Consider the following 14,230-nt stretch of genomic DNA (forward strand, 5'->3'; position numbering starts at 1 on the left):
AGATCAAACGAAAATCAATTTGGCCCGATTCACGGTAGTAAAGGTCGGAGAAAAGTACAGTAATATCGAGTGTGCAATAAAAAACAATTGTAGCTCGTTAAAAAAAAAACAGTCCCGAGACATGCCATACATTTATGTTCGTCCTATTAAATTATACGGTCGTCGCTGCGCCAAGGGAACGAGTGTAATTTCACGTAGCCGCACACAACACGTGCGGCATTAAATGCGAGAGTTATTCCTTTGAAATTCTTACGAGTAGGTTCATGGCGGATCCGCTCTCGCGCGGAAATGACCCCTTCGATTCGCCAGCACGCGGGGTGCAGGCTTCGGGAATTACTCGTCGCGAGTGCGTTGATCGTTGCGTCATTTAGCTCGCGGTATCAGCGCAGAGATGCTTCACACTTTTTTTTCTCATTTTTCTCCTCCCTTTCGATCCCCGCCCCCGCTTGTCCTCCCATCCATAAAACTGCTAACCGGAATTTCTGCTCGGTTGGCCTCCCGACCAGCACTTCGCGTTTGTATGCGCGTATTCCGAATTGTTTTTCGCTCGAGAAGCCGCACGTTCGACCCGGCCCTTCCGTACGCTCCGCACCAATCCCCACATCCGCGAACCTCCCGACTCTAACAAACTCACCACGTTTCAACCCCCTTCTCGCTTCGCCTCCTTGTAAATATTTCAAAAACTTTTCGATGACGAAGCTCCGTGTATTCTCTCGCAATAGCAACACGGCTTTCATGCTCGAATCAACGGGTCACTTTTATCACTTTGTTCACACGTTACATTCCCGGTCGATCGTTACCTATGAACGCGCGTCCATGTATATCGGGTGTCCTACCACTGCTGCTCGAGGGCCGCTCGCTCGTCGAGCTTTCGCGGCTGTGCGATTTCGACACTTTCTCTTCGCGAGGGACCCCCCCGGAGCTGTTGGAAATCGAGGAAAATTGCCTGACTGCATTTACGGAGCATCAATTTTCCTGGAGGAAGACGTTCATTGCGATTCTTTATCTTTAGTAGCTCCCTCCTGCGAGCACGATTCGAAAATAAACTGGTTTTCGAGTTGAGCTCCCAAGCCGATCGGGCTTTTACGGCCTCTCAATCGACCTTCAAGATTGTACTATCAAGAGCTTGAATCGCCGCGTTGAGGATTTTCTCGGAAATTATGTACCCCCGCGAGATTGATCTCAGGTTTTGGGCCGCGGTCCACCAGCCACCGATTCCACTGCGTGCGTGCCTCGTAAAGAAAAGCGAGTAATTATAGATGGCCGACGTCGCCTCGTTTCACTTCCCCCAGGGCAGTAGGAACCACGCGAGCATATTATAATGGAGGAAAATATAACGAGAATGAAATAAGCTCGAGGAGTTTGATTCAACGGTGCGCGCGGTGCCGTCGTCGCTCCGAATCTTCTCATTTTCGAGAATTCAAACACTCCTGAGTGTCAACAATCACCAATACTTTTTCATTCGCCGCCCGCATAATTGGAAAAAAGTATGTCAAATGAATCGCTGTATACCGCGAGCGCGAGAGAATATTCAGAATGAAAATTAGCTGCGGTTACTTGCCATTTTCATACAAAGCTGCGCCAATTATCAGAATTCCTCTGCTATTATTATTATAATATATATTAAATGGCTGAGAAATATCCTATAGCAAACACACCTACATAGAGATACATACCCGTTTGTATGTACTTTCGAGATTTATATATAGTACGAGTTCACGACGATAGTTCGCCTCGGGCACTCGTCATTGTTACTTCTCGTCGTCTTCGCCAAGCCTTCCTCCTATGCCCGCGAATCCACCACCGGCTTTATATATCAGTGCCCGCGGATTAACAATGTTTCGAACTATTTGCCATTTGCCAACGCGAGCTCGCTTGTGCGCAGGATTCGCACATATACGTGTGATCGATGGCACGAAACTCTTGCCATTGTATCTCGTTTTCTCTCGCTCTCTCTCTCTCTCTCTCTTTTCCCCTTCTGCGGGGAGAGGCAGGGAGGAGGAGGGGGAGGGGGGGGGGGGGGAGTGAAATATATAGAGTCTGGTGCGCTCTGTCATGAGCTACTACTCGTATGATATACCCAAAGGTATACTTACACCGTGTGTGTACTTGCGGTGCCTTTGGGCAAACCATAGTTTCTCTGTCTATGTGTACGGAGCTTACTCGTGTTGGAATCGGACTGGAGCGGTAGCTCCCCGGCCCGTAATCCCATCTGTTCGCTTTGTGAGTTCTTCTCGCTACCGGATCCCGAATTATTCTATTCCCCGTTCAATGATGTTCGGGGCTTCGATATTTTCGCTTGTTTTACTGAAATTCATATTGTTTTTGTTTTTGTTTTTTTGTTTTTTTGTTTTTTTTTTATTTTTTATTATGATTTTTCACTTTTGGCCGGGGTACGGGTGAGTGTTTTGGAGCTTTTGGATAAAGCGTAACTTAACATTGATTTTTTCCAATTGAACGAGATAGACACAGCTCTCGTTGAACGGCGGAGTGTCTGCTCTCAACTATTTCTGTCTCACCCTATTGTTACGAGAGTCTTCCGCTCGTCGTGCATCGTCGATCGTGAGTTTTGTAAGCGCCAATCGAGCGTAGAGAATATCCAATATTTTTCACCCCTCGAATATGTATCCAAGTTGCGTAAGAGATGGTAACAGATTTATCACGTTTTTCAAGCGTGCATTTCGAGTCTAGAGGGGACACAATGAACATAATAATTCAATAAATTTTCGTCGTTACGGTGCATCTGCTCGCGCACGGTGACAAACACAGGGCTTTTGTCTCGGGCGCTTTCGCATGGAAAAATATCTCGAGTTAAGCGGAAATTCTTGGCGGAGCTGTCGCAGTGAATTGTACCGGTAAATGTTGTACCCGCGTAATTATTACCGATAATGTATACGAAACAAGATTTTGCCGGTTCATAAAGCAGCAATTATCGCCGGAATACACACTTGCGTTTTTTTATCCCCCGGCATTTTTAATTATATTTCTCCGTAAACGGCGGAGGAACGGCGACAACTTTTTTCCACACTCGATCACTCGCGCTGGACGTCTTTCGCGTTATTATTATTCCTTCAATTATTTAGTGCTGTGTTTGTCGATGAAAAATTTTCAATCCCTCTCAGCCTCGTCGGATATTACGATTCGCGTATTTACGTGTACACGTGAAAATATTTAAATACGAGATGCCCGAGGTATGGAGATAGTCTGGAAAAACTCCGTTGAGACCCCGTTGTCGTTGGCAATTTGTACTTGGTATAACATCCGTTTCCCGAATCCCTTCCGGGAGACGTTCGCGCGGTTGATGGAGCTCGCGCTTTCCTTCCGATGCCAAAAGTAAAACGTGCACGAGCACAATTCTATCTTGCCAAAAGATTACGTGAGCGAAAAGGTACGTAGACATCGGAGCTGGCGCCACGTGGGCGTTTTCTCTGCCTCTTTATTTCCTTATTGTTTTGTTTTTGTTTTTTTCTCTCTTTTTTTTTTTTTAATTCGCTGTTTCGTCACCGTGTTGCTCACTTCAGTTCTCTTCTCCTCCCACTGAGAATGAGAGAAAATGGGGCAAAAAGTTGACTGCAGGGCTTCGACGTCCTTATACCCGAGATCTCTCGCGGTATTTTCCTTCTGCCTTCGTTTCCTTCGCAATAATTGCTCGCCCTTTCTCGAATTGTCGCGCGTTCTCTCTTAACTTCGCTTCTGAGTAAATTGTCCTGGCAATGCTCGAATCGGAAAAAGGCACGAGGGTGTTTCAGTTTGGTTTGATATTAAACGACTTAGTTATGCGAGAATTGCGATGCAGCCCGCAGGGCGGACTGCGGTGGTGGTCGTAGCAGTGGTACAGTCGCCAAGTAGAAATGAGAATTTCATTTTCTGGACCCGCCATCGCGTAAGCCTCGGGGCCGCTCTCCCGGAAATCTCCCAACACTCGACTCTCTCGTTATATTTTTATTTCATAAATATCCTCCCATTTTTTTCCCCTGCCGGGGCATACTTTCTTGTCCCTTGCCCCAACGAACATTTTCTTCCTGACATTAGTCGCGCTCTATCTCACGACTGAAAGATATCGTTGCGTCCCCCTTCGCATTTGATCACTTTTGCGCTCAACGTCCGTCAATCTTTGTGGTTTACGATCCTCTAACCTTTTTTCATTTCGACGCGTATATCTTTATGTATGAAATAAGGCATTTTCATTTTGCGTATCGATAAATCACGCAGTTTCGTGGGACATCGATTAGGGTCCAGATGGCACGTATATCTTCTTCGGGAAATATCTCTTTTGTACTGGTTTTCCGCAATGTCCCTCGTCTCCACTCTCTTTTCTGGAGTTCTCGAAAACAGATGGCGGCAATATCGCGATTGAAAAAGCCTGGGGAATTGTTATAACGCGAATGTTGGAGGGAAAAGTGAGAGATGCATTAATTGAGGTAGAAACAGGAACGTTTGGCACGAGAAAAAACTGTTCGATTTGTTTTTTCATTTTAATCATTTGCGTGAGCAAATACACGTTCGTTCGGTCTCATGACAATTTTAGCCTTCGTTAAGGGGTCTACTCTAATTAGACGGGCAAAAAGATACTATTTTCACGAATTTTTTTGACCGGTAGAAATTATGAGAATGGATATAAAAAGTGTTAGACCTAAAAAATACACTCTTAGAAAAGACAAGAAATTTTTTTTTACTTTTATTTTGTTCAGTTTTCGTACAGAAAAATAGGGAAGAAGACAGGTCCAAAAAAATATGGTTGTGCGCCGTTGATAAAATCTCTGAAATGGATGATCGGTGAAAAAAGAAGTGGTTTTAGATTCAATAGGTAAATGGCTATAGCGCGTGTCATGCGATTTTTGATTTCTTTTTTTAAATGACAAAATAGCGGCCGTTTTTTCAAAAACTACGAAAACGCACGTTTTTTTTCATCGTTTTTTGCAATAAAAACAAAATAGTTTTGCTCAAAATTACAAAATCCGTATAACATGCGCTATAGCTATAGTCATAAAGAACACGTGGTAAAATTTTCATAAGGATCGGTCTAATAGTTTCGGAGATTTTATCAACGAGTCGAGTATCGCACTGCATTTGAGCCACGCGTAAACGTCGCTCAAAAGTCCACTTGCGGACTGCGCTCAGATTTTTATAAAATTTTACTACGATTCTTTTAAATATGTATATTTTCGAAAAATGCAATAAAGAAATGGATTTTTTGAAAATTCTAATCAGGCTAGACTCCTTAAGTAAATAGTGGTTCTGGTCCCTGTCATGGAAATTCGTTGATCATCGTTCGTCGAGATGCAAATGACAATTGAGTCTCCACCTTGACAAAGTGCACACGTAGCTTAAAGAAAATTACTATAATTTTGGGAGCGTGCATTGCTGGAGGAGGAAGCCTCCACGCTCAGTGGGAAGTAACGAATCATGCCATTCCGAGGGGTTCATACAGCATTCATAATGGTGAGTGGCTCCATCGCGCACAGTAGTCGCTGTACGATATTAACGTAGAAAATTTCGTTTGCTCGTAGAGTGGTCTGCTCATCGTTTCTCCTAAACTTTCACCATCTCCCAGGTGTTTTCGTTGCCATGCACCCACTCGTGCCACAGACGCACTCAAAGCTAAATTTGTGGATATACCCGAGTGCATGTGTACAGGATGCAAACGGTACGGCACGTATAGGGAGCCACGTAATCACGATTCGATGCACATTACCTATGCCAAGTTGAATATATAGGAAATAGGAAATACACAGCTCGTGGCTCGTACGCCCTACGGTAGGAAGGGTTGTTACCTTGATTAATTTGGAACGGTATTGAGCAACGCGGCGGAGGAATCGAGCGATACTTGTTGGCGAGAGGACCAATAAATAGTAGAAGCATTCGCGTTTCGTTTTCTTTGCATTCCGCGATTTGATTTAATCGTAAAATCAGTTGAGCGAGGGATAAATTCTTGTTGAAAAAGCCTCCGAGGTGTGGAAGTGATTTTGTTATTGCATTGGAAGATACTCGTGAATTTTCTCGATCGCAAAGATCCGGCTTCGCGAAGAGGCTAAAGTTGTGTCAATGACTGTGGGGGGGATGTACTACAATCGCTTTTTAAAGCGGTGCAACCCCTCAGAGGAAGCTTTCGTCGGTAAATACACGAGCTTTTCACCCTGAACCCCCCGGATCTAGTCAGACTTTGCTGTTCGCTCCTCCGTCGTTTACAAAATCATTGATTATTATCAAGAGCATTATCGCTCGCAACTTATCGTCCAAGCGCGTTCCCCGGCAACTTTGGCATACTTTTACATTATTTTTCGTTCTTTATATTCCTCATTTGTTTTTTCCAAACTCGTTCTCTTTCGCTTCGTCATGACCCAGTGAATTATCGATTCGTCGAATCGCCGAGTGTGTTGGTACACGCCGGGAATTTTTTGGCAAGAAAATCGCCAACTTTGTCTGCGTATATACGTAAGCTTTTCGCTCTCTCTTTCTCCATTTCCGTTTTGCCTGGCGCCCCTCCCGCTCGCATACCCTCTGATTCTCCATCTCGATGGAAGCTCACCTCGTTGCACCCTACAGCAAGAAAAATCGCGTCTGTTCTATCTCCTCTGCGACGTATTTCTTTCCTCCCCCTGCGTCCTCGCTACCCCAAAAACATTCCTCTTCCCAAACGCCTTTTTTTCTCGCTTTTGTCTTTCCTCCTTCTTCCCATAAAGCAAGCTCTATCTAGATCCGAGGAATTGGTTTTTTGTTCAGTCAATTAGAAGACTCGGATAAACGCGAGGGCGGGAGGAGCTCGGAACGACTTTCGATACAAGTACGACTTTTCGCATCCGCCGCCCCCCCTTCGTAACTATCCGGCATCCGGTTTAACACTCATGCCCAAACAATCCTTGGCGCATATGTGTTAGCAGAGCCAGCAGTAAAAGTAGAATAGCGAATAGACACGCGACATAGGCCGAGATTATTATTGTTATTATTATTATTGTCATTACTTTTTTTTCTATCTGCTTCGGTGAGGAAGAAGGATGCGCGTGGCGTGCACATTTCCAGCTGAAAACCCTGAAGAAGAAACAGCCAAAGAGAAAGAGCGAGGTAGGGAGCGACTCGAGAGTAACGGAGTGACGAGAAAAGCGCGGGCGCGTCGCGACGTTCCAAGCTCCAGGCCTCCTAGCCCTGATGCTGCTAGCTCCGGGTATTGTTTTGTGACATCGTATATACTATATATATCCGAGCACACGTATACATATATATGTATATAGAACATGTTATTTTCCTCGCTGAAGGCAAGGGACAATGGCTCCGAGGCGAGATATAAACTCGCGACGATGTTGCTCTCGCCCTCTCTCTTTCCCTTTCTCTCATTTCGAGCATTTCATTCTGGTAGTCTCTTTATTTGCTTTCTTTTCCTTTCTATTTCCCCAAATACAGAGGGAGAAAAAAGATGCCTGATTCCCCGCGCGCGGCCGCCCATCTCGCCAACAGCCTCCGTTTTCTAAGTGAACTAAGAAAAAACAACAACCGCAACAACAAAAAGGAAAATAATGGGAGAAAAAAAGGGGCTTGATTGCGAAAGTCTTTTTCTCTCCCTCCTCTTGTTCTCTCTGGTAATTCTGCGATTAGACGCACCAGCAAAAGCAAACACGGGAGCGTAGTTTGCGCTCGAGTTTGGCCTCGATTGACATTCACCGAAGAAAGAAAACGACGACGGAATAAAGCAAAAGGGAGCGACGGACGAACGATTGGAAAATGGGGAAGATAGCGGACAAAAGCCAAAGCCGAGAGAGAGAGAGAGACCCCGAGAGGGAGAAATCACAATGAAATCGTCGTCAAACGCTCGACCATCGGAGGGCTATACGGCACAAAAACCGCACGATGAAGCAACAACCGCGTGCGAGATTTGCATGGAAACGAGTAAACGTGAAAGGAAAAAAACAATAATGGAAATATTCGAGACACCGAGGACCGTTACACGTCGGCAAATTCATTCATCGCGTTTGCTTTATCCGAACTCCTCGGAAAATCTGGCTCGAACCAGCACCTCCCGCTAGTTTAGCGTCGATCGTTTCGCATACATTTTCCACACCCCTATGCAAAATGCCTTGAATAAACACTCAACTTGCGCGAAGCTCGCTTTCGACAAAGGAAAAACCGGAGCGCGAATGAGAGAGCGGTAACACCCACGATCGAGTGTTCGCCCACGAATTTTCGAAAACTCAACAATCCCAGAATTCCAAACGGTTGTATATATGAGCTCTCGATGGAAATTTCGTTATATACTCGAAACGGCCCGGGCTCTGAAAAACTATTTTCGTCCGGACTCTCTCACTCGGGTACTTTTTATTTCGATATTCCGCAATTGATTTTGTCCGGAAGAGCTCTTTCTAAATCGAAAACAAATGCAAATGGATGTCTGAGGCAAAATTCATCGACGCGTTCCATCACAATCCCCAAGTTTCCATTGAATAGAGATTGGAAAAGCCAGAATTTTATTATTTTCAAAAGTATGAAAAAGTTTGCGACGGTTTTCGCGCTGGAGCCCTTTTCCAATGGAATTTCCGCATTAGAAGTCGTGCCCCAATGACTCGCGACTCACATAATGGACTTTTGACGCTAATTAAAAATTCTCGAATCGTCTTTTTATTCGTTCCATAAACTAAAGTAGCACGCACCAGTTAAGTCGTGCTAAATATTCGAGAAACGCGATTCACCCTCGATCAGTAATAGAATCTCAAGAAGTTTCTGTATTCAAGATATTTTAATCCTCGAACAAATTTCATTGGAGCCTGCAAACTTTCGGATCGTATTACGCGGCGACGTGTTTGATTTGCGTCTGTATCGTTCGACCAGCAGATCGTCGAGAGACTGAAAACTTTTTTCTTCCTCTTCTTAAACCGAAGGAAAATAAGGCGAATAGAAGGCTGCGGTGGTGAAAAAATCCGGAGAAAAATGGACATTGTTCGGAAGAAACGTGGGCAGGATATTTCGTTGGAGGGAAGTCGCTTCAACTTTTTTCCCCTGATTCGGTATAGCTGCTTTGCTACACGCGTCCGGCTCAGTTTTCTTCTTCGATCGAAGGGTGCTTTTTTTGCCTCGTGTGCACCCTCTTCCTCCCCTCTTTGCTCGCTCTCTCTCTCTCTCTCTCTCTCTCTTTCTCTTGCGAGCTCACTCGAGCACGCCTTCTTTACTTCGTGTCGCAGAAGGGGACGCAAAGTCACGCTTCACCACGCCACTTTCTTCTCGCCGATCGTATATCGCGACTGTATAACAACGAACGAAGAGCGCGCGTAGCGCGCGACCCTTCTTCGTGTCTGTGAGCAGCGTATATTTACCGGCGACGCTGCTTCTTGTAGCTCAATCCGTTATCTAACGATCCTCCGCGTCTAGATTCTCTCCCAAATTCACAACCGCGTGTTGCCCGTTTCTTTTATTTTTTCTGGCAACTTGCATACGCTTCGTCAAACGGGAGCAAAGCGTCGTCTCTGTAACTTCTTTCAACACTCTCATATCAGCGATCCGCGGAGAATCTTTATTTTCGTATTGTAACGATTTCTGGTTTCACAGAAGCCTGTCAGAGGGCTACGGATCGAGGGCTCTCGCGTCAGCCGTACGACAATAAGACTCCCGTCCTTTCCTTTCTCCTCATCCTTATTCCTACCGAAATTGTATCAAGCAAAGAAATAATGGAGCTCATCTACCTCGATGTACGAGAAGATTGTTCATCGCAGTACGCTTTAACGAGGCTATGCCAAATCGCGTAACGATAAAGCAATTGAAGCAATAATGTTGAGCACCCGATGCTCCGCAGGCAAAATCCGGCTGTGAGCGCACGAATCCGCGCACTCACGAATCTCCACGTGAGAAAAGAGGATCTAAAAAATCCCAAGTTCCGATATTTGGGAAGTCGACCACCTCCCGAATCGAAACGTTTCGGTACACGTGGACGATCGCGCCTTTGAGAGCTTTTCCATCGCGTTCGTCGTTGGCACCACTCACTTCTCGAACCTAGTTTTCGTATTGTGCCTGATATCGAGGGATCGCGTGATTATCCAAAGCCACTTTTCACCATGAAACAATGAAATTTTCCCTGGCTGAAAGCTTCTTCATTGTTTCGTCAATTGAGCCCTGAGCCCTGAGTAGGAAGTTTGTGGAAAATGATTTTCCGGATGATTTTATTACGGCGAAAGGAGCCTGTCGCCGCAACACGTAGCGGCGCTCATAAATTGTCCGTGGCTCCCCTCACTTTTAGTTCCGCCATCGGCAAAAGTACGTGACGAAAAGTGACCCCACTGTCTCCGTTGGCCACGGCGAATGCAGCACCGAGAGAAATGGATGGACGGAGAAAAAGCAGGAAGAGACGGACGTTGTATACTAATCGAAAGTCAATGACGGCACGCGCCTTTGACGCTGCGTTATATACACGACTCCCTGTCGTCTCTCGGTCGTGTCGAGCTGCCCATGCTTGCCGCACCGAAACAACAATCTTCCCGCAAAGAGTCCTCATCTCGAGTTTACACGATAGGACGATAACGAGTTTCCAACGATGGACTGGGATGGAAGAGACCTTGTATATATATCGCTGGTTATCAAGCGCAAGGCGACGAGGGAGCGAATGGAGAAAGGGGGGGAGAGAGAGAGGGAGAGAGGAGAAAAGGAAGCTGCGGAGCAAGTACCGGTAGGCCAGCACGTAGCTAGTTCCCGTGTGTTCTTCGGGTCCCTTGAGACCGGTAACTCTGGATGAAGACCTGTCGTTCGGTGAACCTGATAGAAACAAACGTCCCTTGGAATAATTTATCACTGATTTATTTATAAATGAAGTACATTTTAGGGAAATCGAATTCAGGAAGTTCAATCAGTATCAAGAACGAGATGTTCTTCTTGCTCTCTAACAAAAGACCAATTCGATCACATTCGGGCAACTTTCACTTTCGGTGCAAATATATATTTCCCAACGACTGCATGGGTGCTGCTTATTCATCCAACAAAGTGAAGTGAGTCTCCTCTGGAGCAGCTGCTAAGCAAGATAAACCGGTTTCAAAGTTGCATGCTTCGGGTGGATAATGTGTAAGCCACATGAGAAAAGGTCTTGACTCTTGGTCTTTGTATATCTCGTGTTTTTTCCCCCTGCGCAATTCCATTGAGGCAGCTCTTGGGACTGTCGCATAACGATATTCATATCCGCACACATATCAGACACTCGAGTCATTTTGGGTTGATCCAATAAGCTTTTTTGTCTACACTGATGCTGCCGATTTTTCCCCTCTTCAATTCATTCGTTCCGGTGACTTTAGAATACGCTTTTCTTGTTTTTTTTCTTTTTTTTTTTCTCGAAAGAATCTACCGCTGAGTCGAAAAGAAAAGGCTCGTATCAGGGCCCTGCTCCGGAGAGACACGAACTTCTTATTTTCCTCTTCCTCTGCTTTCCGATCCCCCCCGCCCTTGCGTGGTCGGAGAAGCGTGCTCCCCTCACGCGCAGTAGTAATATCCCTGGTGCGGTCAGCCACCGTTATTACCACTCGAGTAGAAGCGGCCGAGTACGTATATAGAGGCCGCGTTAACCGCGTGCGCGCAGTGATAAATCCCGATCGGCGATCTCCTCCCTCAACCGACAGCGGCCACCTTCCCTATCTCATTAACTAACGCCCCTGATTATTAACCCAATCGTTTGCGGCCATAGTTGCGAGAATATTTCGATCGAATCTCGTCCCCGGTAAATACCAAGTTTATTATCAAACGTTTTATTACTTTTTCTTTGTTCCGATTAATAACACCGCAAATAAGACCATTTTTTTGTTCATTCTCCATCAATCGCGTTATAGAATTATGAGTTTAATCAAGTTAACGACGTTCCATCGATAGATTGCTGTGAAAATAACTGACAAAGTTTCGACTGAATAAAGCTTCTCGTACGGAATACATGATTCGACGCTTTCGAAACGAAAATCGTCAATCGTTTTATTTGACAACGTTTATCTCACTTTTACTGTTGTAATGAAGAAATATGAAATGCTTGAATTATCATGATTTCTCGAGGAGCGTCGAGAAGTTTTAAAGCACCCAGATTTATATGGCCATCGCGTGTAAAATTTGATGAACAACGCGTTAATTGATAAAATCCATCGTGCACATCGAACGATGCCTTCTATGAAGGAGGAGAAGGAAGAAAACAGTGTAGACGAATGGCAACGGGGGGCTTATGTCATTTGAGCGTCGGGTCGAAAGACAGAGAGAGAGAGAGAGAGCGGAGAGTGAACGGACAAAGTTCATTTAACGCTAAACTGAACGTTACGTTTGCAAAATGTTTGAGTATATTGGATGAAATAAATCTGAGAAACGTAAAGTCGAGAGCGGGGTTGACAAATATTTAATCCTGTTTCAGTACGCAGCGCTCTCGCAGCTTTATGAAATTTTGAATCGTTTACACATACGAGTATAAATTACTGCGAGCTCGCACACGACCTGATTTTTTTTTGGTCCTCAGCCGTCCTCTCGTATCGCGGGTCTCGCGCGATACGGAATTCTTTTTGGTAAAATATTTATACGGCTGGTCTGGGAAGCCAGGATTTCCTTTGTTTTCCATTAACCTCTGTCTCCATTTACGGTCTGGCGAATTTCGTTGCTCGCGCATATGTTGAAAAACAAAATCTCATTTGACAACGTTATCCTCCCGAATATCTGTACTATCTTTCGCGCGCAGTTGAGTATTTTCCATTCTTTCCCGGCTACCGGATCCCGAACGGGTGATAAAAACGCTTTGCTTTTTATTAATTATTCCAACTTTTTATACGTCGATAAAATTTCGTTCGTGCGAAAACAGGATTCATGTTCTCTCCCATTTTATCTCAGTCGCGTTTCCTTTTCTCTATTTTCCCTAAACCTTACAACCCATCGCCCGTAAACGCACAGGCATAAAATATAACGCCGATTACAAGCGATAAATAAGCAGGAATATCGAAGCGTTTATAAAGAAATATCGAATTTTTGTTTCATCGTTTTACTTGATTGATGGGATCGAATGAATAATGAAAATCGAAGGGATGAATGTACGCAAAGAAGTGGTGTCACCGTATAACGTCGATTCGACCGGGCATGACTGAAATAATAATTGGTTAGGGCTGGTAAGTGGCGGCTTACATGAGAAGCAGCTGCTAAAGGACCTCCTGGATAATTACAACGTGCTGGAGCGGCCTGTGGGCAATGAGTCCGAGCCCCTCGTGTTGAGCTTCGGCCTCACTCTAATGCAAATTATCGACGTTGTAAGTCAAACAAAAAAAAATCTCTCTCACTCTTAAAAAAATGTCTATATACTCTATACACGATATTCTTTTCTTAATTCAAACACGATTCATCGCATTCACACTTTTTTTTTTTTATCACTGAGATTGAGAGATACAAAGAAACAGATAAACGAACTGAGGACGCAAGGGGACGAAGAAGACGAAGGACAGAAACTCGGCGTCGCGTGCGCGTGTTCCGTAAATGCTCGGCGGCTCCGCAGAAGCGTCGACGACGATTCGGGCGTCCGAGCGCGACGTTTACTTTTTTGTGATCCGAGAAATCTCGTGTTATTTCGGATCGACGATGCGTAAATGAAAAACGTGAAGGAGAGTCAAATTCGTAGCGAAAAACTCATTTATTCAACACGCTTTTCTAGTCTGAGTCGTTTTCTCCGACGACGCGTTAGAAAATTCGATTCCACACGTTGCGCACCGCGCTCGCGCGACAAGGAAAGAAGAAATACTCGAGTCGCTCCCGCCTAGCTCGTATTTTGTCACAACACGACAATCCCCCGGGCACTTTGGGGTTGTCGAAAATTTATTTGACCTAAAATCTTGTAACGGGATTCCGCGTGTAGTTCTTATTCGCCGAGGGAAAAGAGGGCGAAACAAACAAGCACGCACTAACGCACATTCGCTTTACGAGGAAATATTCGAGTGGCTCTTTCAAGAGGGACGTGCTCCTAACGATATCCTCTTCGAACCCTCGTGTCTCTCGAAAGACTAGCCTGAATATCGAATTGCGGAAGTGGTCTCTGCTCCTCCGAACGATACGACGAGAAAAAGGGAGCAAAATCGATACGCCCCGAAAACAAAAAAGAATCTTCTCCCAATGCACACGTTTACATCCACGTACATGCTCCATCCATTCTCCGCGTAATTCAATACCGCCCGTATCATTGCGCGGTGCAGCCTCCCGCGATAATTCAAGGAACCGGATAATTACGCGGCTTTTTTCATTCTCCCCGGCGCTTTCACACATTGTT

The 14,230-nt window shown here is 45.2% G+C and overlaps 1 protein-coding gene across 2 annotated transcripts in view; it reads left to right on the forward strand.

Annotated features, from left to right (window-relative positions):
- The window catches only part of LOC122414148 (neuronal acetylcholine receptor subunit alpha-7-like), a 66,099-nt gene that overhangs the window by 5,247 nt on the left and 46,622 nt on the right, over positions 1-14,230 (forward strand). The window contains exon 2 of one of the 2 annotated variants that reach the window (XM_043425066.1): positions 13,081-13,223. The exons of the other annotated variant lie outside the window; for it this stretch is intronic. Within the exon in view, the coding sequence (XP_043281001.1) occupies positions 13,081-13,223 (143 nt within the window). The remainder of the gene's footprint in view (positions 1-13,080; positions 13,224-14,230) is intronic. 2 annotated transcript variants of the gene reach the window in all.

This window comes from Venturia canescens, chromosome 7 (genome assembly GCF_019457755.1).
Source record: "Venturia canescens isolate UGA chromosome 7, ASM1945775v1, whole genome shotgun sequence".
In the NCBI taxonomy this organism is placed as follows: Eukaryota; Metazoa; Arthropoda; class Insecta; order Hymenoptera; family Ichneumonidae; genus Venturia; species Venturia canescens.